Source organism: Leucopleurus acutus (assembly GCF_964270905.1).
Source record: "Leucopleurus acutus genome assembly, chromosome: 20".
Taxonomy (NCBI): Eukaryota; Metazoa; Chordata; class Mammalia; order Artiodactyla; family Delphinidae; genus Leucopleurus; species Leucopleurus acutus.
In genome coordinates, this window is record NC_139162.1 from 50,285,736 (window position 1) to 50,312,622 (window position 26,887).

General features: G+C 47.3%; 1 protein-coding gene across 1 annotated transcript; it reads left to right on the top strand.

Moving 5' to 3' along the window:
• Window positions 1–17,723: 17,723 nt before the first annotated feature.
• On the top strand, window positions 17,724–18,938 carry PNMA8A (PNMA family member 8A; the record flags this gene model as incomplete). The annotated part of the gene is made up of 1 exon (XM_082862810.1): window positions 17,724–18,938. The coding sequence occupies one exon, from the start codon at window positions 17,724–17,726 to the stop codon at window positions 18,936–18,938; it is 1,215 nt and encodes a 404-aa protein (XP_082718936.1).
• Window positions 18,939–26,887: the final 7,949 nt, after the last annotated feature.

The following is a 26,887-nucleotide window of genomic DNA, read 5'->3' on the forward strand; positions in this document are numbered from 1 at the left end:
GAGAAAATATGTGTATGGATGAACAAAGGATTTTGTTTTCATTGTGTTCTTGTAAAAAAAAAGAGAACAGCACGTGGGACTTCCCTGGTGGCACAGTGGTTAAGAACCTGCCTTCCAATGCAGCGGACACAAGTTCGAGCCCTGGTCTGGGAAGATCTCACATGCCGCGGAGCAACTAAGCCCGTGAGCCACAACTACCGAAGCCCACGCGCCTAGAGCCCATGCTCCGCAACAAGAGAAGCCACCGCACTGAGAAGCCCTCGCACCGCAACAAAGAGTAGCGCCCGCTCGCCACAACTAGAGAAAGCCCGGGCGCAGCAATGAAGACCCAACACAGCCAAAAATAAATTAATTATTTTTTTAAAAAAAAGAGAGAGAGAACAGCACGAGTGGCCAAGAGTCTAATCTCTGGAGGCCTGATCTGGGTTCAAGTGCTAAGCTCTGAACTCCTAGGCTGTGTGAACTTAGACAAGTCATTCAGCTCCATGGGCCTCAGCTTCCACATCTGAAAATGGGGTGATGCTGGATGCAGCCCTTTCCCCGCTGGTCGCTGTGAAGTTTTAGTCCTCAGCACAGAGGACTCAGAGTACCCAGCCCAGAGCAAGGTCTGCCCGTTCCTTGTGCCACTTACATTTTGTAATCATGTATAAATGTACTCGCAATGTAACACCTCTGTCATAAAGGGGCCAACTCCCCACCAACCACTTGGCCAGGCCACGCGCTTGTGCGGGGTCTTAGTTCCCCAACCAGGGGTCCACCGGGGCCCTCCGCAGTAAAAGTGTGGAGTCCTAACCACTGGACCTCCAGGGAAGTCCCCCGACTTTCTTTTTGAGGTTTGACCATCCACAGCGTTTAGATCACCCGCCCCATGTCTGGGAAAGCTCATAGAAGAGCCCACTCCCTCCTGTCCTTGGCAATGGTGTGAAGGTCAAGGCTTACAACCCCCAGCCCCACCTACCGTAAAGACCCAACTCACTCACTCCAATTCTGTTCAAGCCACCAGACTGCCTTGTGCCTGCCCTGGACTCTCCAGAAAGATCCATCCTGTGAGTAAGAAACCTTTTTCTACCCTCTTGGTGCTTGTGGTATCATAAGTCTCGACATCCCGACTGATTTGGGGTGTGTTTGATCCACCCAACCACAAAACCACCTTTTATGGGGCAACCACAAGAGGACTTCACTATTAAAAACGTGTTGTCATCCAGGAATCATTTGTTTTTAATTGACATATATTTGATTTACAATGTCATGTTCATTTCTGCTGTACAGCAAAGTGACTCAGTTATACATGTATATGTATTCTCTTTCTTACTCTTTTCCATGATGTTTTATTGCAAGATACTGAATATAGTTCCCTGTGCTTTACCGTAGGACCTTGTTGTTTATCCATCCTATATAAAGTAGTTGGCATCTGCTAATCCCAGACTCCCAATCCTTCTCGGTTTTGTTTATAATGACCAGAGACTCATCAACTTGTAGGATGTCACAGCAGGGAGAGAGTTAACTAACATCTACGGCAGTGATTCTCAAGGTGTGTCCCTTGGAGCAGCTGCAGTAGCCTGGGTTCTCTCCTCCCTGGAAACTACTGACTCAGAACCCCAGACAAAGGATGATTAAAAGATGATGATGGTGATTCTTTTCATGTATTTTTTTATTGTTGGCTGCATCGTGTGGCTTGTGGGAATCTCAGTTCCCCGACCAGGGACTGAACCTGGGCCACAGCAGTGAAAGCCCGGAATCCTAACCACTAGGCCACCAGGGAACTCCCAGGATGGGGATTCTTAACCTTGGCTACTCATTGGAATTCCCTGGGGAGCATTTTAAACATCGGAATGCCCTGGTCACATCCCCAGAGAGTTTGAACCTGTTGGTCTGGGATGGGCCGTAGGCATCGTAATTGGAAAAGCTCTCCAGGTGACTCTAACGTGTGACCAGGGCTTCGAACCATTTCTACTGCAATCCTCCAATTTCAGAGGCAAAATGCTGAAGCCAGATAAGGGGAGGATCTTGCTAAGGTCACAGGGCAAGTTGGTGACAGAGAAGGAGAAGAACGCAGGAGTCCTGATTCCCCCTCAAAGCTTCCTTTCATTCTATATGGCGGCCCTGGGCCCTGTCGGTGGTGGTGCTGTTTTAAAAGTAATAATAATTATTTTTATGTGCCATGGGGAGACTGATATGGCTTACTTTGAAGTCTCCTACATTCTTTTTTTTTTTTAAGATTTTTTTTTTGATGTGGACCTTTTTTCTTTTTTTTTTGATGTGGACCATTTTTAAAGTCTTTATTGAATCTGTTACAATGTTGCTTCTGTTTTATGTTTTGGTTTTTTGGCCCCGAGGCATGTGGGATCTTAGCTCCCCTACCAGGGCTCAAACCCACACCCCCTGCCTTGGAAGGCAAAGTCTTAACCACTGGACTGCCAGGGAAGTCCCCAAAAGGCTTCTACATTCTTTGAATTAAAACCAATAATCTAACTTTAGTAAGCAAAATGTTCCACAGCAAAATGTTTAGATGGTGTGTACGTGGCAAAACGATGGCTAATTTTTCCATGTTTATTGAGGTTTTTCTATAGTAATCATATATTACTTACATCGTTAGATAAAGAATGTCTATATAAATGACACTGAGGGTAAAAAAAACAAAAACAAGTAACTAGGGTGAGGCGGCCACGGAGCATTTTAATGGAAACGCCAGCTCTAGCCAGGAAAAAAAAAAAGAAAAATGTACAAATGATTCATTTTTTCCTTCAACCTCTAAGCTCAAAACCTTCCTGGTGTGTGAGTGGGTGGCCCTGGAGGGTGGCCTCATTCCTGCATAAACCTTATTTCAGTTGGAATAAAATCTCTCTAGTCGTGGGTCAGACGTACGTTCCTCATTACCACGACCCCTCTCCTAATGTCCTCCACAGCCCAATTCCTTGCATTTAGGGCTTAAATATATGTCATTTTAAAAAACCATTTTTAATGAAAGTATAGCTAATTTACAGTGCTGTGTTAGCTTCAGGTGTACAGCAAAGTGATTCATATATATATATGAATATTCATATATATATATTCATATATATATTCATATATTTGTATTCTTTTCCATTATAGGTTATTACAAGACATTGAATATAGTTCCCTTTGCTGTACAGTAGGTCTTTGTTGTTTATCTCTTTTTTTTTTTTTTGGTACGCGGGCCTCTCACTGCTGTGGCCTCTCCCGTTGCGGAGCACAGGCTCCGGACCCACAGGCTCAGTGGCCATGGCCCACGGGCCCAGCCGCTCTGCGGCATGTGGGATCTTGCCGGACCAGGGCACGAACCTGTGTCCCCTGCATCGGCAGGTGGACTCTCAACCACTGCGCCACCAGGGAAGCCCTGTTTATCTCTTTTATACATAGTAGTGTGTATGTGTTAATCCCAAACTCTTAATTTATCTCCCCCTCCCACCTCCCGCTATCCCCCCAGTAACCATAAGTTTGTTTTCTATGTCTGTGAGTCTATTTCTATTTTGTAAATAAGTTTATTTATATCATTTGCTTTAGATTCCACATATAAATGATATCTTATGATATTTGTCTTTCTCTGTCTCACATGCTTCACTTGATATGATAATCTCTAGGTCCATCCATTTTGCTGCAAATAGCATTCTTTTTATGGCTGAGTAATATTCCATTATATATATATCTTCTTTATCCATTCATCTGTTGATGGACATTTAGGTGGCTTCCACATCTTGGCTATTGTAAATAGTGCTGCTATGAACATTGGGGTGCATGTATCTTTTCGAATTAGAATTTTCTCCAGATATATGCCCAAGAGTGGGATTGCTGGATCATATAGTAACTCTATTTTTTGTTTTTTAAGGAACCTCCATACTCTTATCTATAGTGGCTGCACCAATTTACATTCCCAGCAACAGTGTAAGAGGACACACCCAAAGATATGTGATTTTTCCCTCCATGTGATATCTTTCAGGCCCACAAGGGAATATGATCTACCTCTCTTCATGTTGTTTATTAAATTTGGTTTACCAGTTGTCTTTCTGCTGTGTTGCCATCTTCAAGTAGATATTTATAATGTTTGGCAAACGTAAACATAATTTAGTATTCAAAGAATTTGAAGACAACAATACACATCTTCTTTCAGAAAAATAAATAAAATAGTTTATTCTCTTTTGTCCTTTAGTTAAAGGCTTCAGACAAAAACGCAGGATTAGTCACCAGCCAAGACTACTATTCTCACCACGTGACACTTTCCAGACACCAGGAAGAAACATGATCAGTGTCCACAACATAAACGAGAGAAGCTTTGCCTGACTGTTTTGTGCATTTGGTCTTTTTAAAATGCGCACTTGTACCGCTGGGTTCAGATTTTCATCCATGGAACATTCTAGAAAGTAGACATAACATTCATTCCATTGCTGTACCTGAATGCGTAGCTGCTTGTAAAAAACATTTTTTAAAGTCATGGAATATGTATCATGCATACAGACATGTGCCCCAAACACAGTTTAACAAAAAACAGCAAACTCCATGGTCCTATGACCCATCAAGAAACGGTCAGTCCAGAAGCCCCACGTGTCCTGCTCATCGCAAATTCCTCCCTCCCCCCAGGGTAAATCATACCCTGCTTTGTGATAAACACTTCCTTGCTTTTCTATAGATATGTATGTTTATTACCAAGCTATGCATCTCTCAACACTATAGATCTGACTAGTTTTGAATGTTATATTCATGCAATCCTACTGTATAGATTATTTTGCTGTGTGGCTGATTTTCAGGAAAAATAAATTAAGCAAAGGAAAAGAACATGGGGCCTCCCAGTTTCCTGGCCATGGAACCTCCCTTGGAACCTTGTTCCTTCCCTTTAGAGAGTGGAGACAGCTGCTGGGTATTTTTTTGTCAGGAGAAAGTTCAGGGCCTGCAGCTGGTGGCTGTAACCTGAGCCCCAGCTCAGATGAGAACACATCTCTCCCCCCAACACATAATCCCGAGGTTTTGTCGATTATTTCCAGAGAGGAAGAGAGAGAGAACTCAGAATGGCCCTGGGAGGGGATAGAGTTGCCAGTTCCGTGGTATTGAAGCATGAGGCCGTATTTTATTTTATTTTTAAATTTTTTTATTTTGATGTGGACCATTTTTAAAGTCTTTATTGAATTTGTTACAATATTGCTTCTGTTTTTTGGGGTTTTTTTTTTGCCGTATGTGGGCCTCTCACTGCTGTGGCCTCTCCCGTTGCGGAGCACAGGCTCCGGACGCGCAGGCTCAGCGGCCATGGTTCACGGGCCCAGCCGCTCCGCGACAATGTGGGATCTTCCCGGACCGGGGCACGAACCCGTGTCCCCTGCATCGGCAGGCGGACTCTCAACCACTGCGCCACCAGGGAAGCCCTGCTTCTGTTTTATGTTTTGGTTTTTTGGCCCTGAGGCATGTGGGATCTTAGCTCCCCAACCAGGGATCGAACCCGCATCCCCTGCATTGGAAGGCAAAGTCTTAACCACTGGACCACCAGGGAAGTCCCAAGGCTGTATTTTAGATTCCTGTTCCATGCAATGAAAATGTACAAACCAGACGCAGTGACTTTGCAAAAGCATCATCGTCTCAAACAAATTGAAAAGTCACATCTGATTTCAAGCAACGTAGAAACAAAACCTACCCAAGGACTCTGCTCAGCCCTCCATTTGAAATAGCAAAACAAATCAGCAAAAAACACCCTACCTATCCATCCACAGGGGAGTAGCTAATTAACCTATGTCAGTGGCTGTCACACGTCACTGACCATGATCCATGGTAAGAAATGCATTTTACTGTGACCCGGAAAACACACACACACACACACACACACACACACACACACACACACACATGCCCTATAGAAAATAAAGCTTCCTGAAACATATTACTACACAAGATGAATTCAGATATTTTGTATTCTGTTGTTTCTGTTGGGAAAAATTGTGCAAGACCTTGAAATGTATTAAAAAGCTGACTGGTGTCTTTGCCGGAAAATTCCGGGTTGTCCGGCACTCTTTTTTGGGTTTTCAGATTCCACGGGGTCTCCGAATCCTTGCGTGCTTTACTCCTCTGTAAATTGCAGATAGCAAAACAATGCAAATGATTGTTGCCCATAGACAGTAAGTGAATTTTGTCTTGGAGAACAAATTATTTCCCTCTCCTGCTGGGGGAAAAGCCGGTTTTCTATATACAAAGGAAGTTCATTTAAGCTTTCCTAATGGCTTCCCTGTGTGCCTGCCCTGTGGCTTTTTCCTTTGGAGCTGGTTGTACTATTTTACCGAGTTATTTGATGAGTTAAATAAAACATTTGGTGTGTGTCCATTTTATGGTTGTATGAGAGTTGAGATTTTACCTTTAAAAAGATGGTGATGAGGGCTTCCCTGGTGGCGCAGTGGTTGAGAGTCCGTCTGCCGATGCAGGGGACACGGGTTCGTGCCCCGGTCCGGGAAGATCCCACATGCCGCGGAGCGGCTGGGCCCGTGAGCCATGGCCGCTGAGCCTGCGCGTCCGGAGCCTGTGCCCCGCAACGGGAGAGGCCACAGCAGTGAGAGGCCCGCGTACCACAAAAAAAAAAAAAAAAAGAAAAAAAGATGGTCATGAGGTTCTCCATGCAGCATGAATTTGTGGGAGTTTTATTTATTTTATTTTTTCGGTACGCGGGCCTCTCACTGTTGTGGCCTCTCCCGTTGCGGGGCACAGGCTCCGGACGCGCAGGCTCAGCGGCCATGGCTCACGGGCCCAGCCGCGCCGCGGCATGTGGGATCTTCCCGGACCGGGGCACGAACCTGTGTCCCCTGCACCGGCAGGCGGGCTCTCAACCACTGCGCCACCAGGGAAGCCCTGTGGGAGATTTTTATTGTCCTCTTTTCAGTATGTTCTTTCATAATAGCTATCTATTGCTCTTTTTTGGTGTTCTATAATCAGATTAAGACACTTATTCATGCTTGCCCCCCTCACACAAATTAGGAAAAGATAAAATAAGTGCTTGTCCAGAAAACCATTCATTTCCCCATCTTGGATAATAATAGTGATGAAAGCTATGTGCTGAGTGAGTTCTAGGTGCCAGGCCCTGAGATTCATATGTAACATCCCCAGAATCCTCCCAACACCCCATTTTGCAAACAGAGAAGCTGAGGCTCAGAAAGATGGAGTGATGTGCTCAAGGTTTCCCAGCTCTGAGGTCATGAGTCTGACCCAAGATGACCATCACTTTAAACGTCCTCCCCTATGCATTAGTGTCTTTGGAGAATTTATGGCAAATCCATCCAATAAAAATGTTCCCCAAGCCCTTCCTCTGTGTTCGGCCTGTGCTGGGGACACAGAGGTGACCAATGACAGCCCCAGCTCTGACCTCCCCAGAATTCACAATCCAGTGGGGGAGACAGACCCATCTCCAGGCAGTGATGACCCAGAGTGTGCAGAGTTGGGACGAAGGAGCCTCAAGGGGGCGCTGGACCCATCTTGGGCAGTCAGGGAGGGCTTCTTGGAGGAAGCTGAGCCCTGAAGGACAAGGAGGTGTGATCCAGGTCAAGTGTGACCAAGGCTTTGCAGGGAGAAGCCCAGGGCACTGTGAGACTCCAGAAAAACTTACAGTGAGTGGAGGAATCCAAGCTGAACAAGAAAGGTAAATTCCAGATCCTCCCCAGAACTGCTCTTGGATAATCACATATCTTAGGACTGGCCATGAGGTTTGGTCTCTGGTTGGCAGGTGATGGAACAGAGGAGGAGGGTCTCTGATGAGAGCAGCTGGCAGTCTCTTCCAGGCCCAGCCCTACTCAGGGAGCTCTGTGGATCTCTACTCTGCTCAGTTCCAGAGCCAGGGTCACCAGGCTGCCTTTATCCTCTTTGCTTGGGGTCCAAGTCCCCGGTCAGGGACACAGCAAGCCAGACAGATGTAAGTTCAAATCCTGACTCCCGGGACTTCTCTGGTGATCCAACGGTTAAGACTCCGTGCTTCCACTGCAGGGGTCTCTGGTTCGATCTCTGGTCCGGGAACTAAGATCCCACATGCCACATGGTGTGGCCAAAATATTAAAAAAAAAATCTCACCAAATCCTGGCTCCCTACAAACTGGATGTGTGGTTTCTGAGCCTCAGTGTCCTCATCTATATAATGGGTTGATAATCTCTAGTCCATGTGCCTGTTGTGAGGGTTAAATTCATATCAGATCACACCTCTGCTCAGAACCCCATGGTGTCTCCCATGTTCCTCTGAGAAAAAGCCAAGTCCTCCCAAGACCTCAGTCCCTCTCTGATCACAACTCCCACCTTCTCCCCCTCCCTCCCTCTGCACCAGTCACACTAGGCTCCTTGCTGCTCCTCAGACATCTCACGATCTCCAGCCCCTGGGCCTTTGCACTGGCTGTTTCCTTGTCTGGAAAGACTCTACTCCATCTATCTGCAAGGCTCATGGATTTTATCTCTTTTGTTCACTGCTGTATAAACAGTACTAGAACCATGCTTAATAATAATAATTTTATATTATATTAATATAACAATGATAATAGTGACGATCATAATTATTACAAGAGCCCCTAGGCATATTCAAGTGCTCAGCTCCATCCCTGAGGTTACCTTGTTACCAAGTCTAAGCTTGTACTGCTTACTGAATGACAGGTCAATAAGTCGAGAGATGAATTGTTGAGGCAAGAAACAGCAACTTTATTTGGAAAGCCAGCAGACTGAGAAGATGGTGGACTAGTGTCCCAAAGAACCACCTTGCCTGGGGTGGATGTTAGTTTCTTCTATAAAACAAAGAGGGGGAGGTAAGGAGGTAAAGTATAAAAGGTGATAAGTTATTGTATTTCCTGGTTCCAGCCAGATTCCAGAGGGGATGTGTTAATTTCTTCCTTCCTGCAGCCATTCACAGGTAAGTCTGGTCAGGATGTTTCCTGTGAGCTAAACAAAGGTACTTTAGCTTAACGCTCAGGCATGGGAGACAGAGTTCCTGGAGATGGGCTATTATGTATACTTTAAGCTTATAGGCAACATCCCTTTAGTGAATAACTTATAGCAAAAGCAATAAAATACAAAGGTTAAAATAAAAGAAACAGATCCAGTATGGAGTCAGATTTGTTCTTCCTGATTACAACCCCCCTACCTCTGGCCCTCACTTTCTCTGGGTCTCAGCATGCAGTACAGTCAGGCCAACAGGGGTTGTCCTAGAAGATGGCTCTCATTGGCTCTGACCGTCTGATGTTTCTTTTAGCTGGACCAACAAGGAGAGGGAATTCAAGAAATCCACTGGGAAATCTTGCCAGGATAAAAAGTAAATTTTTGTGGTAAGGCCTGTTAACAAGCAGTGGAGAGTTTTGAAAATGTACATGTGAAGAGTAATGGAGGGTGGTGGTGAGAAGGGGACTTGAGCTGTGAATACTCCAACCTTGATTTGACTAGGGGGACCTGAGCTTAGAGAGAAGAGGCAGAGAGAGTACAGGTTGAAAAGTTTCCCTGGAATGGCCACCCACAGGATTTATGGCCACCTGGAGTGACTGGCCTCATTGACTGTCATCAAGAAAAAAAATCACCCTCCAAGGCAGGGGAGGGCGGGCGTCTCTCTTGTGGAGTTTACTATTTACCTGTCTACACTGATGAATAAGCACTCCTTTGTTCTGGCTCCCTTCCCAGCACTGCAGACAGAGGCAACCCTCTTTCTTTTGTTTTATTTATTTATTTTTAAAGAGAGTGTCTCATTCTCTGGCTTCAGAGTTCCAGTGGTTGTCCAAATGGCCGGCTCCATTTCCAACCCAGGACAGTCAATGGATGCAGTCATTTATTCATTCAGTAAAGAATGATTAAATGTCCCTCTATGGCGAACACTGTCTAGATTCTGGGAATCTGATGGTGAAAAAGACAGGGAAGGTGCCTACCCTTGGGGGCTTCTGTTGTCATGGGGAGTACAAATTTAGATAGTGTATGTACTATCTTTAAACCACTTTGGGAATTGTTTGTTACGCAGCGATGCTAACTGATACACTAATAAGCCAACGTGATGTGATAGTGATTTTTGTGAGTGTGTGTGAAGGAGAAACTCCTGCAGTTAGGTAGAATCTGGTAAGGCTTCTTAGAGGAGGTGACATTTGGACCAAGGCTTGAAGGGCAAGGAGGGAACCACATAGGGAACAGCAAGTACAAACATCCTAAGGTGAGAATAGTGGAAGATCATGGCTGAAAAAGACATAAATGAACATGGAAGTGATTCAGTTCTTAAGCTGGGGGTGGGGTGGTGGGTAAACTGGCATGCAGGCACTCATTCTATTATTGTATATACCTTTTTTCATATATCTAAATATTTAATAATGACAGTTTTCTAAAATTATGAGAATAATTATTTAAATAGAGAACAGGGTATATATTTATTTGGTTAAATATTTCAACAAAACAAGGACAGATAGGATGACTCTTTCTAACCAGTTAACAATATGAATTTTACCTTTTAAAAGTTGTAGTACTGGATATTATGAGAACAGTTAGGATTAAAACAATAAAATCCTGTGGGGATGCATTTTACTCTTTCTGTTAGCAAGAAAAATGAAAAATAAAATACCAAAGATAGAAGACATTTTCTTTCTTTCCTTAAAAAAAAAATTCATGGAAATTAAAAAATGTGAACGACAGTAGTGAGAATAGTATAATTACCTCCATCTATAACAATTTTTTTTCAGGGTCAACTCACAGCCAATCTTGTTCCTTCTATCCCCCTACCCTCTTGTTTTTTCTGGAGTATTTTAACAATAATTTTTTTCAAACTATATGGGTATTTGGAAATAGCCTGTGTATTTTTTTTTTTCTTTTTTTGCCACACTGCAGAGCTTGTGGGATCTTAATTCCCTCTGCAGTGGAAGCGTGGATGCCTAACCACTGGACCACCAGGGAATTCCCTATAGTCTGTGTATTTTTAATGATTATATGAGATGGAGAAATATATGTGCAGACTCACATCAGATGCTGAGGTTAGCAGTCTGTGGGTTAGCATTGACGGGGAAAGCCATGTCACAGGACCTTTAGAAAGTACAAATTGAAGAACCTCTGGAGCAAGAAGGAGCTCTCACAGCACAAACCGGATAGAACAAGTCAGATGAGTCACAGAACCACCACGGTGGGTTATTACAACTTACTCAGGAGGGGAAATCTGGGTGGGAGCCCAGAGCCCCTGGACCTCAGTATTCATGGAAATTCTGTGTGTTCTCATTTAAAGTACACAAGAAGACAAAATAAAAACCTAAAGGTGAAACAGAGAGGAAAAGGATGCAAAGGTAACCCTAAAGTGCCAAGATGGGTGAAAGTGTTGGGGCTGCATGGACGCGTTGTCACGGAAACTGCAGTTGGAAGTGTTGTCATGGAAACCACAGCCAGGATTCCTACCAAAGTTGCTTCAAAACTATTTTTAGATCCACTGGTAATCATTGGTGGTTCACTGTTGGGAGAAGGGACAGGCAGCTGATTCCACTTACACACACACATACACACTCACACACATATATATACACATGCATATATACATATGTACAAATATATGTTTATAATTACCTATACATATAATTGTATATTGTATATGTAATTATAAATATTTGTTTGCTCATATATAAATAACAAATTTAAAGTTTTTCTCTCTCACGCATTTATTTATCTCTTTAATATTTTGGAACGCTTAATTAACTCAATCTACTTCTCTGATTGAACCCTGACTGAAACACTCTTAGGTATCCGTGTAGTGAAGAGTTAACTCAACAGGTCTGGGTTGTCCAAACCCCATACATTTTAAAGAATCAACTAGCCCTTCTCTGACTCCTGGGTAACGTCTGAGCCTTAGAGGATCCCGTACTAATAATGCAATTTATGGTGGTGGCCTTGTGCCACACAGCATCACTTTGACCTCTGGAGATGTTGAAGGCTGAGTAACTAAAGTCAGTCACCTGTGTGCTCCGTGCCTACATGACTGACCCAGAAAAAAAAATCCTGGACACTGAGGCTCAGGTGAGCTTCCCTGGTTGGCAATACTCTGTACGTGTTGTCACACACTGTTGCTGGGAAAAGTAAGTGCTGTCCATGTAACTCCACTGGGAGAGGATGACTGGAAGCTGACACCTGGTCTCTCCCAGACTCTGCCTTAGGCACCTTTTCCCTTTGCTGATTTGAAACTGTATCCTTTTCTTGTAATAAAGTATAATTGTGAGTACAATCGTTTTTCTGAGTCCCAGGAAGACTCCCAGCAAATCATTGAAACTGAGGGTGGTCTTGTGACCCTCAACACAGTATCTCAAATTCATCATGGCCCAAACTAAACTTCTGATTCACCCTCTCCCTTCTTTCCCAAGTCTGTTCTCCATCAAACCTTCCCCGTATAAAACTAAGTGCCGTCATGCCCCTTCTAGTTACTCGTTCCAAAACCCTGGGGTCACATTTGCTTAGTTTACCTTGCACCCTATATCTAATCAATCAGCAAAACAGCGAAGACTGGTATGAAATATTTACAGAAAAGTGCACATATCATAGGCATATAACATGTTGAATTTTCACAATCGGAACACACCTATAACCGACAACCAGAACAAGAAACAGAGTGGGAGGGAGACACATTTCAAGTCATTAGACATTCCACAGGAAACAACTCTCCCGACTTCTAAAAACATGGTTAATTTTGCCTGTTTTTGTACTTCATATAAATGGTATGATACAGTATGTGCTCTTGTGTATCTGGTTTCTTTTGCTCAAGATTTTGCAGGATTCATTTATATTGTTGCGTGTCATTGTAGATCATTCATTCTAATTGTTTAGTATTTTATTGTGTGAACATTCTACAGTTTATCTGCTCTTCTGTTGACTGGTGTTTGGGTAGCTTCTAGATTTTGGCTACTAGGAACTATGCTGCAATGAATATCCTTGTCTATAGTTTTAGTGAACACATTTCTGTTGGGTACATACATAGCTAGGCGTGGGGTTCCTAAGTTGTAGGGCTAGCATCTGCTTTCCTTTAGTGGATACAGCCAAAGCGTTTCCAAAATACACATACACGGGACGTGTACACGTATTACACGTATGAGAGTTCCAGTCAATCTTCTCCTCATCAACACTTGGCATTTTCTGACCTTTTAATTTTATCCATTTTCCATCAGCAAATTTACAACAGCGCCCTTGTGCTGCCACTAGATTTTAGTACAACTTGCTACACTCTTCTAACAAGAACATCCCATTTGGTAGACATTATGCTACCAATCTTCTTGTTACTTTCCTGGACCCAATGGTTCAACCATCCCAGAACAAACTCCAGGTCAATGGAAAGATGGTATAAGAAGAATTCCACTCAACAGTGGGAGTGGGGCTTCCCTGGTGGCACAGTAGGTGAGAGTCCGCCTGCCGATGCAGGGGACACAGGTTCATGCCCTGGTCTGGGAGGATCCCACATGCCGCGGAGCGGCTGGGCCCGTGAGCCATGGCCGCTGAGCCTGCGCATCCGGAGCCTGTGCTCCGCAACGGGAGAGGCCACAGCAGGGAGAGGCCTGCGTACCGCAAAAAAAAAAACAAAAAACAAACAAACAGTGGGAGGACTCCTGGAACTCTTGCCTTTACAATAATAACAGTTTACTATGTGTCAGGACCAAATACACATTGTTTACTTATTTATTTATTTTTGTCTGCGCTGGGTCTTCGTTGCTGTGTGCGGGCTTTCTCTAGTTGTGGAGAGCGGGGCTACTTTTCGTTGCGGTGTGCAGGCTTCTCATTGCAGTGGCTTCTCCTGCTGCGGAGCATGGGCTGTAGGTGCACGGGCTTCAGTAGTTGTGGTACATGGGCTTAGTTCCTCCATGGCATGTGGGAGCTTCCTGGGTCAGGGATGGAACCCATGTCTCCCACATTGGCAGGAGGATTCTTAACCACTGAGCCACCAGGAAAGCTCCAAATTCACATTTTTTATTTTATTTTATTTTATTTTTTGGCTGCATTGGATCTTCGTTGCTGCTCACGGGCTTTCTCTAGTTGCGACCAGCGGGGTCTAGTCTTCGTTGCGGTGTGCGGGCTTCTCATTGCGGTGGCTTCTCGTTGCAGAGCACAGGCTCTAGGTGCTCAGGCTTCAGTAGTTGTGGTGCACAGGCTTAGTTGCTCTGCGGCACATGGGATCTTCCCGGATCAGGGATGAAACCCGCCTCCCCGCATTGGCAGGTGGATTCTTAACCACTGCACCACCAGGGAAGCCCCCAAATACACATTTTTTTAAAATAAAACGTTGAATGCTGAGTATTTGGTCACAGGCAAAAATCACCATCATAGAATGAACTTTAGGGAATAAAAGAATAAATCTGAAATTCTATCAAATTCAAAATTTTTTATTACAATTTTATTTTTTAAATTTAGTACCCAATTTTTTCTTAAGTTTGGGTGTATAATCTTGTAGCAAAGTCAGCTACAACTTGGTCTTTTGGCTACTCTACTTTATGATACTAAATGGATGAAGAAGAAACAAGACATATTTGACCAGCTCAGCTGATGGTGACACTTACCAAACTATCAACCTTTCCTTCCTTGCTAAAAGTAACTGACTAAAGTAGAAGATTTATTGTCTCATCATCTGAGAAACTGGAGGATCTTGTTGATAGTAATGATGGTGTATCATTGAAACAAACCCATGAAGTGAACCTCGGTGCACTGCTAGAAAAAGCTACTTTGGGGAATCTTTTCAGGGACCAAAGATCGTTGCTTTCTGCGTCTTTTGAAGTAATGTCAATCATCACCAATCCTAGACGCATTCTACTTTTGCAATATCTTCTTGTTATCACTTGCTGCATAATAAGTCATCCCCAAATTTAGCAGCATAGAACAACTGTTTGTTATACGCACTGATTCTATGGGTCAGGAATTTACACAGGGTAAAGCAATGATGGTTTGTTTTTGCTACGCCATGTCTAGCCCTCAACTGGGATGATGTAAGTGGTTAGGGAGTGACTCAAGTGGTTGAGGGGTAGAATCATCTACAAGTTTCTTTACTGCCATGTGTGGTGCCTGGACTGAGATCACTTGAAGGCTGGGCTCAGCTGGGAATCGTTGACTGGAGCACACACATGTGGCTTCTCCATGTGGCTTGGGCTTCCTCACAGCATGGCAGGCAGAGGATAGTTGAACTTCTTACTTGGATGCTCAAAGATCCAAGGATGAGATTGTCCCAATGAGCAAGGAAGAAGTTGCGGGGCTTCCCTGGTGGCGCGGTGGTTGAGAGTCCGCCTGCCGATGCAGGGGACACGGGTTCGTGCCCCAGTCCGGGAAGATCCCACATGCTGCGGGGTGGCTGGGCCCGTGAGCCATGGCCGCTGAGCCCGAGCGTCTGGAGCCTGTGCTCCACAACGGGAGAGGCCACAACAGTGAGAGGCCCGTGTACTGCAAAAAAAAAAAAAAAAAAAAAGGAAGAAGTTGCATGGCCTCCTAGCCTGAGGAGTCACATAGCTTCCCTTCCATGATACTATTGGTTCAATCATTTCCTTTCTACCACACTCGCTATTGGTTAATGCAGTTACAAGTCTGCTCAGATTCAAGAGGAGGGGACATAGATCCCCACCTCTCTGTAGAAGGAATGTTAAAGAATTTATGGCAACGTTTTTTTTTTTTTTTTTTTTTTTTTTGCGGTACGCGGGCCTCTTACTGTTGTGGCCTCTCCCGTTGCGGAGCACAGGCTCCGGACGCGCAGGCTCAGCGGCCATGGCTCACGGGCCCAGCCGCTCCGCGGCATGTGGGATCTTCCCGGACCGGGGCACGAACCCGCGTCCCCTGCATCGGCAGGCGGACTCCCAACCACTGCGCCACCAGGGAAGCCCCATGGCAACGTTTTAAAACCACTGCATAGTGATATACATTCATTCTTCAGCTGATTCATAGAATTTCAACATGTTAAACACTTGAGATTTTAAAACTCTAGTTATGGGCTTCCCTGGTGGCGCAGTGTTTACGAATCTGCCTGCCAATACAGGGGATACGGGTTTGAGCCCTGGTCCAGGAAGATCCCACATGCCGTGGAGCAACTAAGCTCATGTGCCACAACTACTGAGCCTGCGCTCTAGAGCCCTCGAGCCATAACTACTGAGTCCACACGCCACAACTACTGAAGCCCACGCACCTAGAGCCCATGCTCCGCAACAAGAGAAGCCACCGCAATAAGAAGCCTGTGCACCGCAACAAAGACCCAACACAGCCAAAAATAAAATAAATAAATTTTTAAAAATAATAAAACTTTAGTTATAGCTAGAGTGTTTGTCTTTACTGGAATGTGAATATTCAAATTTAGCAATTTGAATGATGTCTAAAATATGATGGCAACTCGAGCAATCGATCACACAAATATCGATCATGCCCAAGTTCAGGGATATCAGAGATGAAAGTGAAATGGATATCTGGCTATTTGGTCTTGCAAAGGCCAATTCCAAAATGAAATCCAAACAACAGATTTTGGTTGAACACCCAGGCCCACTGCATTTTTCATATGTGACCTCCCCCAATCTTCAAAATTTCCAGATCAGGAAAGTTTTTATTGGTATTCCTATTGTGAAGAAGAGGAAGGAGCTCAGAGAGCTCAAATTTCTTGTTTAAGATCGCACAGTTAGGAAGCCACATTGATAGATGTATCAGTGAGGGCCTGACAGGAAACATGGCAACGCAACCTGAGTCACTGAGGACTGTTTCATTAACTATTAACAAAGGTGTTACCTGTAGGCAGTGAGTTGAGGAAACCAGCAAGGAGAGGTGAGGCAGTATCCCCAGGCTTGAAGGGGGTGGAAAATCGAGAAGTTTCTAGAAACTTCTGGAAATTTCTGGAACAAGGAACTGTAGCTAACCTAGAAGGCTCTCAACAAGAGCTGTGGCTTTTATTAGGGGAACTCAGGGGGACTGAAGCTGCTGTTTCCTCGCGCCCTCTGCTTTCTGTTGTCTCCTAGGAGTCTTGTTGGCTCAACCCAACAGGAAGGCCGAGGGTAAGAAGGGTAGTTGGTGCGGCCACAGAAGTCAGCACCCCCCACCCCCGTCCCGGAGGCCCATGTTGAGTAGAGAAAGGTGGAAAGACCGGGTCCGGGAGGGCAATCAGAGAACATGCAGACCTCGGGCTCGGTGAATAGGTGAACAGTCGCACTCCCACGCGATTCCCCAGGCCCAATTGCACAGCCCACGCGCTAGCTTGCAACCACCGGTTGCCATGGAGACCGCGGGTACTACGCGGGAGCAAGTGCGCAAGCGCGCCCTGGGACGCCGGCCTCGGCTCAGCGCAGCTGCCTGGACCCAGGCGAGACGCCACCTGACGCGCCCTGTCCGAGCGGGGGCGGACGCGGTCGTCTCGGGCACTTGGCCCAGAGCATCCGTGCCGGCGTGGCCCGAGCTGGCACCTGGCGAGCCGGCTGCATCCCGGCGGCCTCTCCTTGGCCCGTCTGGGCGGTCAGAGGCGGGGCTGCCGCTTCCCTGACGGGCTGGCCGAGAGCCAGGCCCCGGGGAGGCCGCTCGCGGTTTTCTGCGATTCCAGGACACGTGTGAGCACCCGGGGCCCGGTTTGGGGAGGAAGACCTTGGGAAAGCGCGAGGCCTCCTGCAGGCCAGCCTTGGAGGGGGCAGCTGAGAACTCTGAGCCTGGCCTTGTTCCCGGGAATTTGACCTCCCTCTCCTGTCACCTTACAGGATTGCTGTTTAGGGACCACTGCAGCCCCGGTCCACGTCGTAGACTCTTCAGTACACGTGGGAATCGAGCTGCCAGGTGTCCACGACCATGGCGGTGAACCTTTTGGAGGACTGGTGCCGGGGGATGGAAGTGGACATCCACAGGTGCCTGTTGGTCACAGGCATCCCGGAGGACTGTGGCCAAGTGGAAATTGAGGAGACCTTGAATGGGGTCCTCTCCCCGCTGGGCCCATACTTTGTGCTCAACAAGATTTTTTTGAGGGAAGAGAATGCCAAAGCTGCCCTCGTTGAGGTAGGCGAGGGTGTGAATCTGAGGGCCGTACCCCGGGAATTCCCAGGAAGGGGGGGCATCTGGAGAGTGGTCTGTAGGGACCCCACCCAGGATGCTGAGTTTTTAAAAAACCTGAGTGAATTCCTGGCTGCAGAGGGGCGCACCCGGGAGGATGTGGTCCGCCTGCTGCAGCTCAGCCAGTCCCCACCACCCCAGAACCGGAATCAGCCCCCAGAGGACTGGGCAGAAGCTTTGGGGGTGCTTCTGGGGGCGGTGGTGCAAATCATCTTCTGCATGGATGGCGAGATCCGCAGCCGGGAGGAAGCTAGGGCTCGAGAGGTTGCTGAAGCCCAAGCAGTGGCATCCTTGACTTTGGCAACAGCGAGGAAGGTCAAGAAGGAGCCAGGGTGGGCTGCAGAGGTGGGCTCTGCCTTGAAGATGGAGAACCTGGACGGCTGGAATGACGTGGAAGATGAGGGTGACCCTCTTGAACCTCTGGTTCAAAAGGCTGGAGCTAAGACTTTCCCCAGGAGAAAGAAGCAGAAAAAAACTCCCAAGCAGGAACCAGTGCCCTGGAAGAAATCCAGAGGCAGCCATTCCCACAGCTCGGCCTTGTTGGAGGATCGTGAAGCTGATGACGCTGAAAATATGGAGATGTCAGAATATATCAGGAGCAGCAGGAAGCCCTGTGTGAAGCGGGAGGGGTCAGCTTTGAAAAAGGCCCTAGCGAAATGTGCCTGGAAGTCTCCCAGCAACCCGCCCCACGATGCCCAGGCAGAAGCTGCGAGCCCTGGAGTTGCCTCTGAGTCAGACCAAGACGGCGGTCCAGAGGGTCCACAAAAGAAGAATACCATGGTCTGGGCCTCGGCAAAGAGCCCTGCTCCCACGAGGAAGAAGAAGAAGGTGAGCTTGGGCCCCGTCTCTTATGTCCTTGTCGATTCGGAAAACACCAGGAAGAAGCCAGAGATTCCAAAGAAAGGGCAAGGCTCGAGAAGGGATGCGTTGGATCAGAAGGCCCTTCAGAGCCCATAGCCCGCTGAGCCACCAGCCTCAACCTCCCAGGGTCCAAAGGCCAAGCCACAAGGCTCTCCTCATGCCTCCAGTGGTGAGAATGACAGCAGAAGTCATTTGGGTTGTGTCAACAAGTGGCTGAAGGGGGAGGAACAGCACGGGCAGGTGGGGACGGAGGAACCCAAGGGGACAGAGGGTCCAATGGTCGTTGAGGAGGACCCCAGTGCAGTGGAGGGAGTGGGTGACACACCAGTTGAGGTTTTAGAGGCTGGGAGCCCTGACCCCCCTCCTAGGAGCCCCTGAGGCCAACATTGGGGATACCTGTGGGGACAGGAGGTGGCGGAGCAAACCCACTGACCTATCTTTTGTTGGTGAGTGTCTCCGTGGTATTCTCCCGTCATCTGACACTTCATCTGATCCATCTCCCTCAGTAAGAATTGAATCATTTGGGGTTATATATTGTTTGTCAGGGTGAGTGGATTTCAGGGTGGAGTTTTCTGGAGGCCTGTTTGGGAGATGGAAATGTTCAAGGACTTCGAAGTTACAAGGAAGTGAAAAAACCTTCCAGGGACACCTCTCCCTGCTTCCCCTCTCGAGCTGTTCTAATTTATCCACAGAACCCAGAAAACTTAGATTTCCGCCTGCACCTGAGCAGTCGAAAAAAGACCAAGGAAGAAGTTCCACGCGGGGAACACGTTTCTCTTGTCGTCGACTCTTCCCTGTTTTAGGGACCCACCCAGTTCGCAGACATCCAGCTCTCAGAGGTAAATGGTATGTGAGATGTAGGTGGGAGGAATTAGGGTAAGGAGGCGTACCCCTGTGCTTTTCCTCTGCCAGGCCTGCTTTTTCACCTCCTCCTAGACTCACCTTCAGCGGCTGGAGAGTCACTAAGCAGCTTGGGAAAACTCTAAAACGTTCACCTTGGCACCTGGGCAAGGTCGCTGTTACGTTCATTCACGTTCGGCCTTTCTCCCCCATCCCCTGCTTCCTTTTCTGGATACTCAGCCAACCTCTGCAGGGCCTGGCATTGTAAAGGGCGGGGCGGCCGCTCGCTCCCTCCTTCCCTTTCTCTGCTTCGACCACCGGGTAGGTTAAGCGAAGATCTTTGCTGCAGACCTGACTTCCTTGCCGCTACTGGTCTGCGATATCCGTCCTCCAGTTCTCTAACCAGAGGATGTTAAGGTCCCAAGCATCGGTCTGGGGGGAAAAAGATTGTCCACTTAGGCCTTGAAGTGTTTGGTTTTCGGTCCTGTTAATAAAAATGGGACTTGGATTCCCATTTGGGGTGAAACCCTTGCAGGAGGCATGGGGGAGCAATGGGTAGGAAAGGACTCTGGCCTTCCTGGCTCCCTGGCTCTAATTCCATCCAATACCCCCAAACTCTTTTTGAGGCTGAAGACCAAATCTCACATTCTAGGAAGAGAGAGAAAAACATTCTTTAAAACTTGGCTGTGAATTTCTGCTCTCTGACTAGACCAGAATGCCATGTGTCCTGGGTGTGCAGGAGTCGGGGGAGGGGCGGGTTCCCTGAGCTCAGTGGTTTCCAGATTGTATCCCGGGGAAGCCCGAGCTGTGCTTAAAGAAGTAATCCGAATCTATTTTTTCATGTATTTAAAAAACAACAGCAACCGAAAGATGACTACTTGAATGTGTCATAAGTCAAACAAGTCGCATCAGAGACTATCAAAATATGACCTTGTGTTCACCAGCTAGCTTGTTTTGGTACAGGTATCCAATTCGTCGATTCCACCACCTATTTGCCTATAATTGAATTTCTTGTAAATGTGACTGATAGGAAAAGTTCCAAGTGGGAGAAGTTGGTCCTGCGCATGGCCTGTCGTAGAACACTCCGAAAGAAGTTTCCCTTTGTAATTCACATCCTCTTGTCCCGCCGTGATGCTCAATTGTGTGATGGTAGATGTATCAATACGGCACGCAGTAATTCATATTCTATCCGAGAGAGCTTTAGGGTCTCTCTTCTGGCTTCAGTTTTTGTGATGAAGAACGTGAACAGTTGTTAGACGTTGTTGGTGATTCAACTTGGAAAACAGATTTCTTGTTGACGATTCATCTAAAAGCCTGGATGAGTCTGAGGATGCAGGAAGAAAGGAGGTGGTTTCCGTTTGTAGCTCTTCACCTGTGCGCGTCACGGTTTTCCTTGGGTCCGAGCAAAAGAAAACAGAGGTGTGAATTGGCCTTTCGAGGTGACGAAAGCCTCCAGCTCTCCAGCTCCTAATTTCAGAATCAGGTCCATTAGGGCTTCGTTGCGTTAACAGATTGACACCATGATTAGTACATGTAAATGTATATGCTGTAAAATAAAGTTTAGCAAACTAAGTATCTGTTGAGTCTCTTATAGGTGCCAGTGGTATGGACTGTTTAATTTGAGAAAAGGGATCCCCCCCCCCACGCTGAACAATACACACTGTCCTAGACACCCAGCCCAGCTGTTGCAGACCTGGGTTCAAGCTGGAAGGGTCGTCAATTTCCTGTGAGAGAAGAAGTCATCAAGATGTCTCTCATTGCTACATGGCCTGCCACCAACGTGAAAGGAACGTGTTCCCCAGACAGTCTGTGTTTTTTAGAAGTTTCTAGAACAGGTACCTGGTGTTGTGAATTAACCTGAGAAGGCGAGTTTATTTTTAAAAGCAGCTTCCCCTCAGACAGAAGCTGAGGTTTTTCAAGAAAAATTCGAGTTAAGTTTCCTCCTGACCAAGCCCCTCCCCTGCTTGGGACGCCTGAACCAGGGGGCCACCGCATCAGAGTGCACCCCTGATGCACAAGAGACCAAAGGGGAAGCTGGGCTTTGAGGACGGGGGAGCTAATTAGGCACTGGAGTATGCACACATAAAAACCCAGGTCAGAGGTTAATTTACTGGGTCCTTTACTTCGCCCCTCTATGGGAAAAGCCACGTTTGGCCAAGATCTTTATGCACCTCCCATGACCAGCCACTCCCTCCAGTTTGCACCCAGTCTGTCAGGAAAGGCTGGAAGTGGGGGAACATGGCCGGAAGTGGGAGGAGATCCAGGGATGGGGCTCCGAGGGGTACAGGGGAAGTCAGCTGTCCAAGGAAACCCCTCAGACCGCTGCTTGGACGGGGCAGCATTCTGTTCAGGGGTGGGCCTCAGAGCAAGGCCTGGCCACAGGGGCCTCCAGGGCAGGGCGCAAGGTGCTGAGGGGAGGGTTGCACGCCACCAGGAGGACCTGAAGGTAAAGTTTGCTCATCCATTCATGCTTCTGTTTGGCCAGAATTTATCGAGCATCTACCATGGGACAGCCAGGAACAAGACAGAGCCCTACCCTCCGGGAGCTGACATTCCAGCAGGGAGGTGGACGATATGCATAGATATATGACGGCGGGTAAGGGTTGGTGAGTACTGTGACAAGGTATAAAGCAGGAGAGGGTCGAGGTGAGTGTGTGTGCGAGAGACAAGAGAGAATTGGCTGTTCTACACAGTGGTCAGGGAGCGCCTCTCTTAGGAGGTGACGTTTGAACAGACCTGAAGGAGGTGAAGGGTGAGACAGACCACCGGCTGGTGGGACAGCATCCCAAGCAGAGGGAACAATCGGTGTGAAAGGAGGCACGAGGGTGCCTGGTCTGAGAAAAAGGCCGGCGTGGCTGCAGTGGAGGGAAGCAAGGAAGAAGTGAGGAAACGACTCAGGAAGGATGGACTTCGGCTTTCGTCTGAGCGAGTCAGGAGAGGGGAGGGTCGTGATCCAGCTACGATGTTCACAGGCTCCCTTCCCCGTTCCAATTCTCCATCCAGCTGTTTCTCTGAGGAGGAGATTTCTCTGCTCGAGGTTGGACATACGGGCTGTAAAGTGTAATCCTTGATCTGAAGAAGTGATGCTCCGCCGTCCAAACTGGTCCAGTATCGTGTGGCTCTTTTATAGGACTCTGGGCACTTGCATCTTCCGCTGAGTGAGAAAAGCCTAGTCTGGAGTCAGTTTCCACTTCCGTCAACCTCCGTTTGGAGCCCCGCCCCCCCGGGCTAGCGGCGTCAGCCTCACGTGCCGGCTACCTACGATCAGGCCTTCCCACCAGAGGGTTTGCTGCACAGCCCTGTGCAGTCTCTGTGTCTCGTTGGCAGATCCAGCAGTTCTTACTGGCATTTTGTGCCTCAGAGGGTGCAAGAGGACTGTGTCTGGCTTCAGCCCCTCTCTGTATTGCTGCAGTGCCCCCATAGCCACTCATTCCGTGGCCCCAGGTGACCAACTCAAGGGACCACATGGGGATATCTGCTTGTGGATTCAAGTCACCTTCCAAACCTGGGAGTTCTGAAAGGCACCGACATGTCCTACTTTAACGCACCTCCTAAATCCCCCTAGTGATTTCCACGGGGCTGTGCCCCATATGGGCATCCCTTTATTTATTTATTTATCTTTGTCTGTGTTGAGTCTCTGTTGCTGCGCGCGGGCTTTCTCCAGTTGCGTTGAGTGGGGGCTACTCTTTGTTGCGGTGCGCCGGCTTCTCATTGCGTTGGCTTCTCTTGTTGTGGAGCATGGGCTCTAGGTGCGTGGGCTTCAGTAGTTGTGGCAGGTGGACTCAGTAGTTGTGGCACGTGGACTCAGTAGTTGTGGCTTGCGGGCTCCAGAGCGCAGGCTCAGCAGTTGTGGCGCACGGGCTTAGTTGCTCTGCGGCATGTGTGATCTTCCCAGACCAGGGCTTGAACCCGCGTCCCCTGCACTGGCAGGCGGATTCTCAACCACTGAGCCACCAGGGAAGCCCCTGGGCATCCTTTAAAGGCCAGGTTTCCCATGGCCAGGCCATTGACCATCACTCATGAGTCAGTAAAAACCAAAGCGGATTTTACCACTTTAATTCTTCCACCACCATTGGGGAAACAGCATGCGCTTCAGCCCACCGAGCTGATTTGTTTTTACGTCCTTCCACTCTCTTCTGGAGTTCCCTACTAGTAGAATGTAAACTACTAGATGTAAAAGACCAGTAGATAAGGGCTTCCCTGGTGGCGCAGTGGTTGAGAGTCCGCCTGCCGATGCAGGGGACATGGGTTCGTGCCCCGGTCCGGGAAGATCCCACATGCCGCGGAGCGGCTGGGCCCGTGAGCCATGGCCGCTGAGCCTGCGCGTCCGGAGCCTGTGCTCCGCAACGGGAGAGGCCACAACAGTGAGAGGCCCGCGTACCACAAAAAAAAAAAAAAAAAAAAAGACCAGTAGATGCTGATGGAGGTCATCTTGCCACCATGTATCAGGAAGTGCAAAGGCCCTGAGGCAGGAGTATTTCTTGTGTCGGGGAGGCCAGTGCAGCTGGAACAGAGTGAGCAGGAGGGGAAATAGGAGGTGAGGTCAGAGCGGGTAGACTTTCTGAACCCAAGGCAATACAGAGGAAAGCAGATGCAGAGGAGAGAAAAAGAGAATATTGTTTGTATTAAGTGAGAGCCTGGCTCCAGCCTTGCCTGAAAGCCAGACTCTTGGACTTTGGGGTTACATAAATCAATAAATACCTTACTTTTTCTTTTCTTTCTCTTGCCTTTGCCTATCATCTGAATTAGCTTATTTCACGCCTGACAGTTTCCTGATTAATGAAACTACGAAAAGGAGTACAATGAAAACTAAATCACCCATCCACCCTAGATTCCAGAGTTTAGTGGTTTCTTTTGTGTCCTTCCAGAGATGCTCTATGTAGATGAAAGATTTACAGCATTTATATGCAGATATATTTTCATCCTCTTTTTCACTCAAATGTAAGAATACTATGCACATTTTTCTGGACCTTGTTTTTTCACCTAATATATCTTAGAGAATGTTCCAGTTTTCATCATCTGGCTGCCTAGTGTCTGGGTTAATGGCTTCAGGTACGTTTGTATCCAGCTGCTCAAAGACAAGTCTCAGGAATCTGGCTCCCCGGCCACTCTAAGCTCTTTCCTGTGTGTTGGTTTCCTTCTCAGGCCAGCCTCTCCATGGCGACAAAGGTAGCTACCAGCAGTGTAAAGCTATTTGATCCTGAAAGCTCCCAGTAAAAATGGGTGTGTTTTCCGATGGTTCCAGATACTGTCTCAGGGAAGACTTCTGATAGCCCCCCCACCCCCCATAACATGTCTAGCTCCAAACCAGAGTGGCTATGGGAACATAGTGCCCTGATTGGCCAGCCTGGGTCACATATCCCTGTGACAGTGGGTGTAGTCCCTTTGATAGACAGCCAGCCCCTCCAGATATCAGTGGAAGAAGGGAGGGACCGGTTTTCAAGAGGGATGCAGAGAGGACAAAATAGGTACCGAATGACTCCTATAGAGGTTCAGGACAAATCTTTAGTTCTCCAGCTCAGAGTAAAGCCTTGGAGAGACCCTAGAGGGCAGGCCACAGGATGGGCCTGGGGGAGACACAGCCTAGGGGAGTGGGTAAGGGAGACAACCTGCTTGAGTTTGAATCCCAGCTCCACTCTCTGACTGTGTGACCTCGGGCAGGTCCCTTCCCCTTCATTTCTTTATCTGTAAAATGGGGCTTATCAACTTCACAGAGTCCTCCCAAGGTGGGAGACTCTACAGTAATGGGTAAGGCTGTTGGGTCTTTAAAATCCTTTCTGATAAGCACCATAACTAGAAGGCAAGTAAGAAATATTTTAAACGGGGGGTGTCTTTGGGGAGAGGGATGAGAAGGTGATGGGGAGAGAAGAATTTCTTTTTCACTTTGTTCCCTTTTTTGTACCTTTTGCGTTTTTGGCCTTGCCCATGAATTCTTTTTACTTCTGTAAAATGTCAGTAGGGCTGTTTTCTGAGAGGCGGGATGACAGGGCATTTTTTTCCTCCCCACTATTTGTGTTCTATAACCTAAAGCGCATTGACTAAGGTTGCCGAGATAACTTGTTTTTCTAGAGGTTTTGGAATAAAGATTCCTTTGAGATACGAGCATATATTTGACATCGTGTTAAATGTGCCACGGGTAGGTGAATTGGTAGCTTTGTGCTGCCTTTGAAAAAAACTGTGGTAGAATACACATAACCTAAAATGTAGCAGTTGAACCGTTTGTTTTCAGTGTACAGTCCAGTGGCATTTAAGTACATTCACGTGGCTGTGCAGTCACCACCCCCATCCATCCATAGAATCTTTTCATCTTGTAAAACTGAAACTCGAACCAATAACAATAACTCCATTGCATCCTCCCTCCAGTGTTCAGCAACCACCATAGAAGTGGAATCGCTTTTTATGACTGGCTTGTATCACCTAGAATAATGTCCTCAAGGTTCATCTCTGTCATAGCATGTGTCAGAATTTTCTTCCTTTTAAAAATGAAGAAGAATGTTCTTCCCCAATAATATCCCATTGTATGTGTGTATCACATTTTGTTTATCTGTTCATCCACTGATGGACACTTGGGTTGCTTCCACCTTTTGGCTGTTGCAAATAGTGCTGCTATCAACATGGGCGTATAAATATCTCTTTCACTCCCTGCTTTCAATTCTCTCAGGTATATACCCAGAAGTGGAATTGCTGGATCATGTGGTAATGCTATTTTTAATTTTTTGAGGAACTGCCATACTGTTTTCCATCCTGCTCCCTTGATTTTTTTGTTTTGTTTTGGTTTTTTGTTTTCATTTTTGTTTTGTTTTGTTTTTGGCTGCATCAGGTCTTAGTTGCAGCACGGGGGATCTTCACTGTGGCATGCGGGATCCTCCACTGCAGCACGCAGGCTCAGTAGTTGCGGCATGCGGGCTCTCTAGTTGTGGCTCGCGTGCTGAGTAATTGTGGCGCGCGGGCTTAGCTGCCCCGTGGATGTGGGATCTTAGTTCTCCGACCAGGGATCGAACCCACGTCCCCTGCTTTGGAAGACGGATTCCTAACCACTGGACCACCAGGGAAGTCCCATGCTCCCTTGATTTTGAAATCCCAGCCTTTTTCTGCAAAATTGTAGAGGCAGGGGACCACATGACAGAAACTTCTCCAGCCCATCTGCCGCCAGTATGCTCCACTTTCACTGTGATAATGATGAGTGAACCTGGAACAGATTTTGC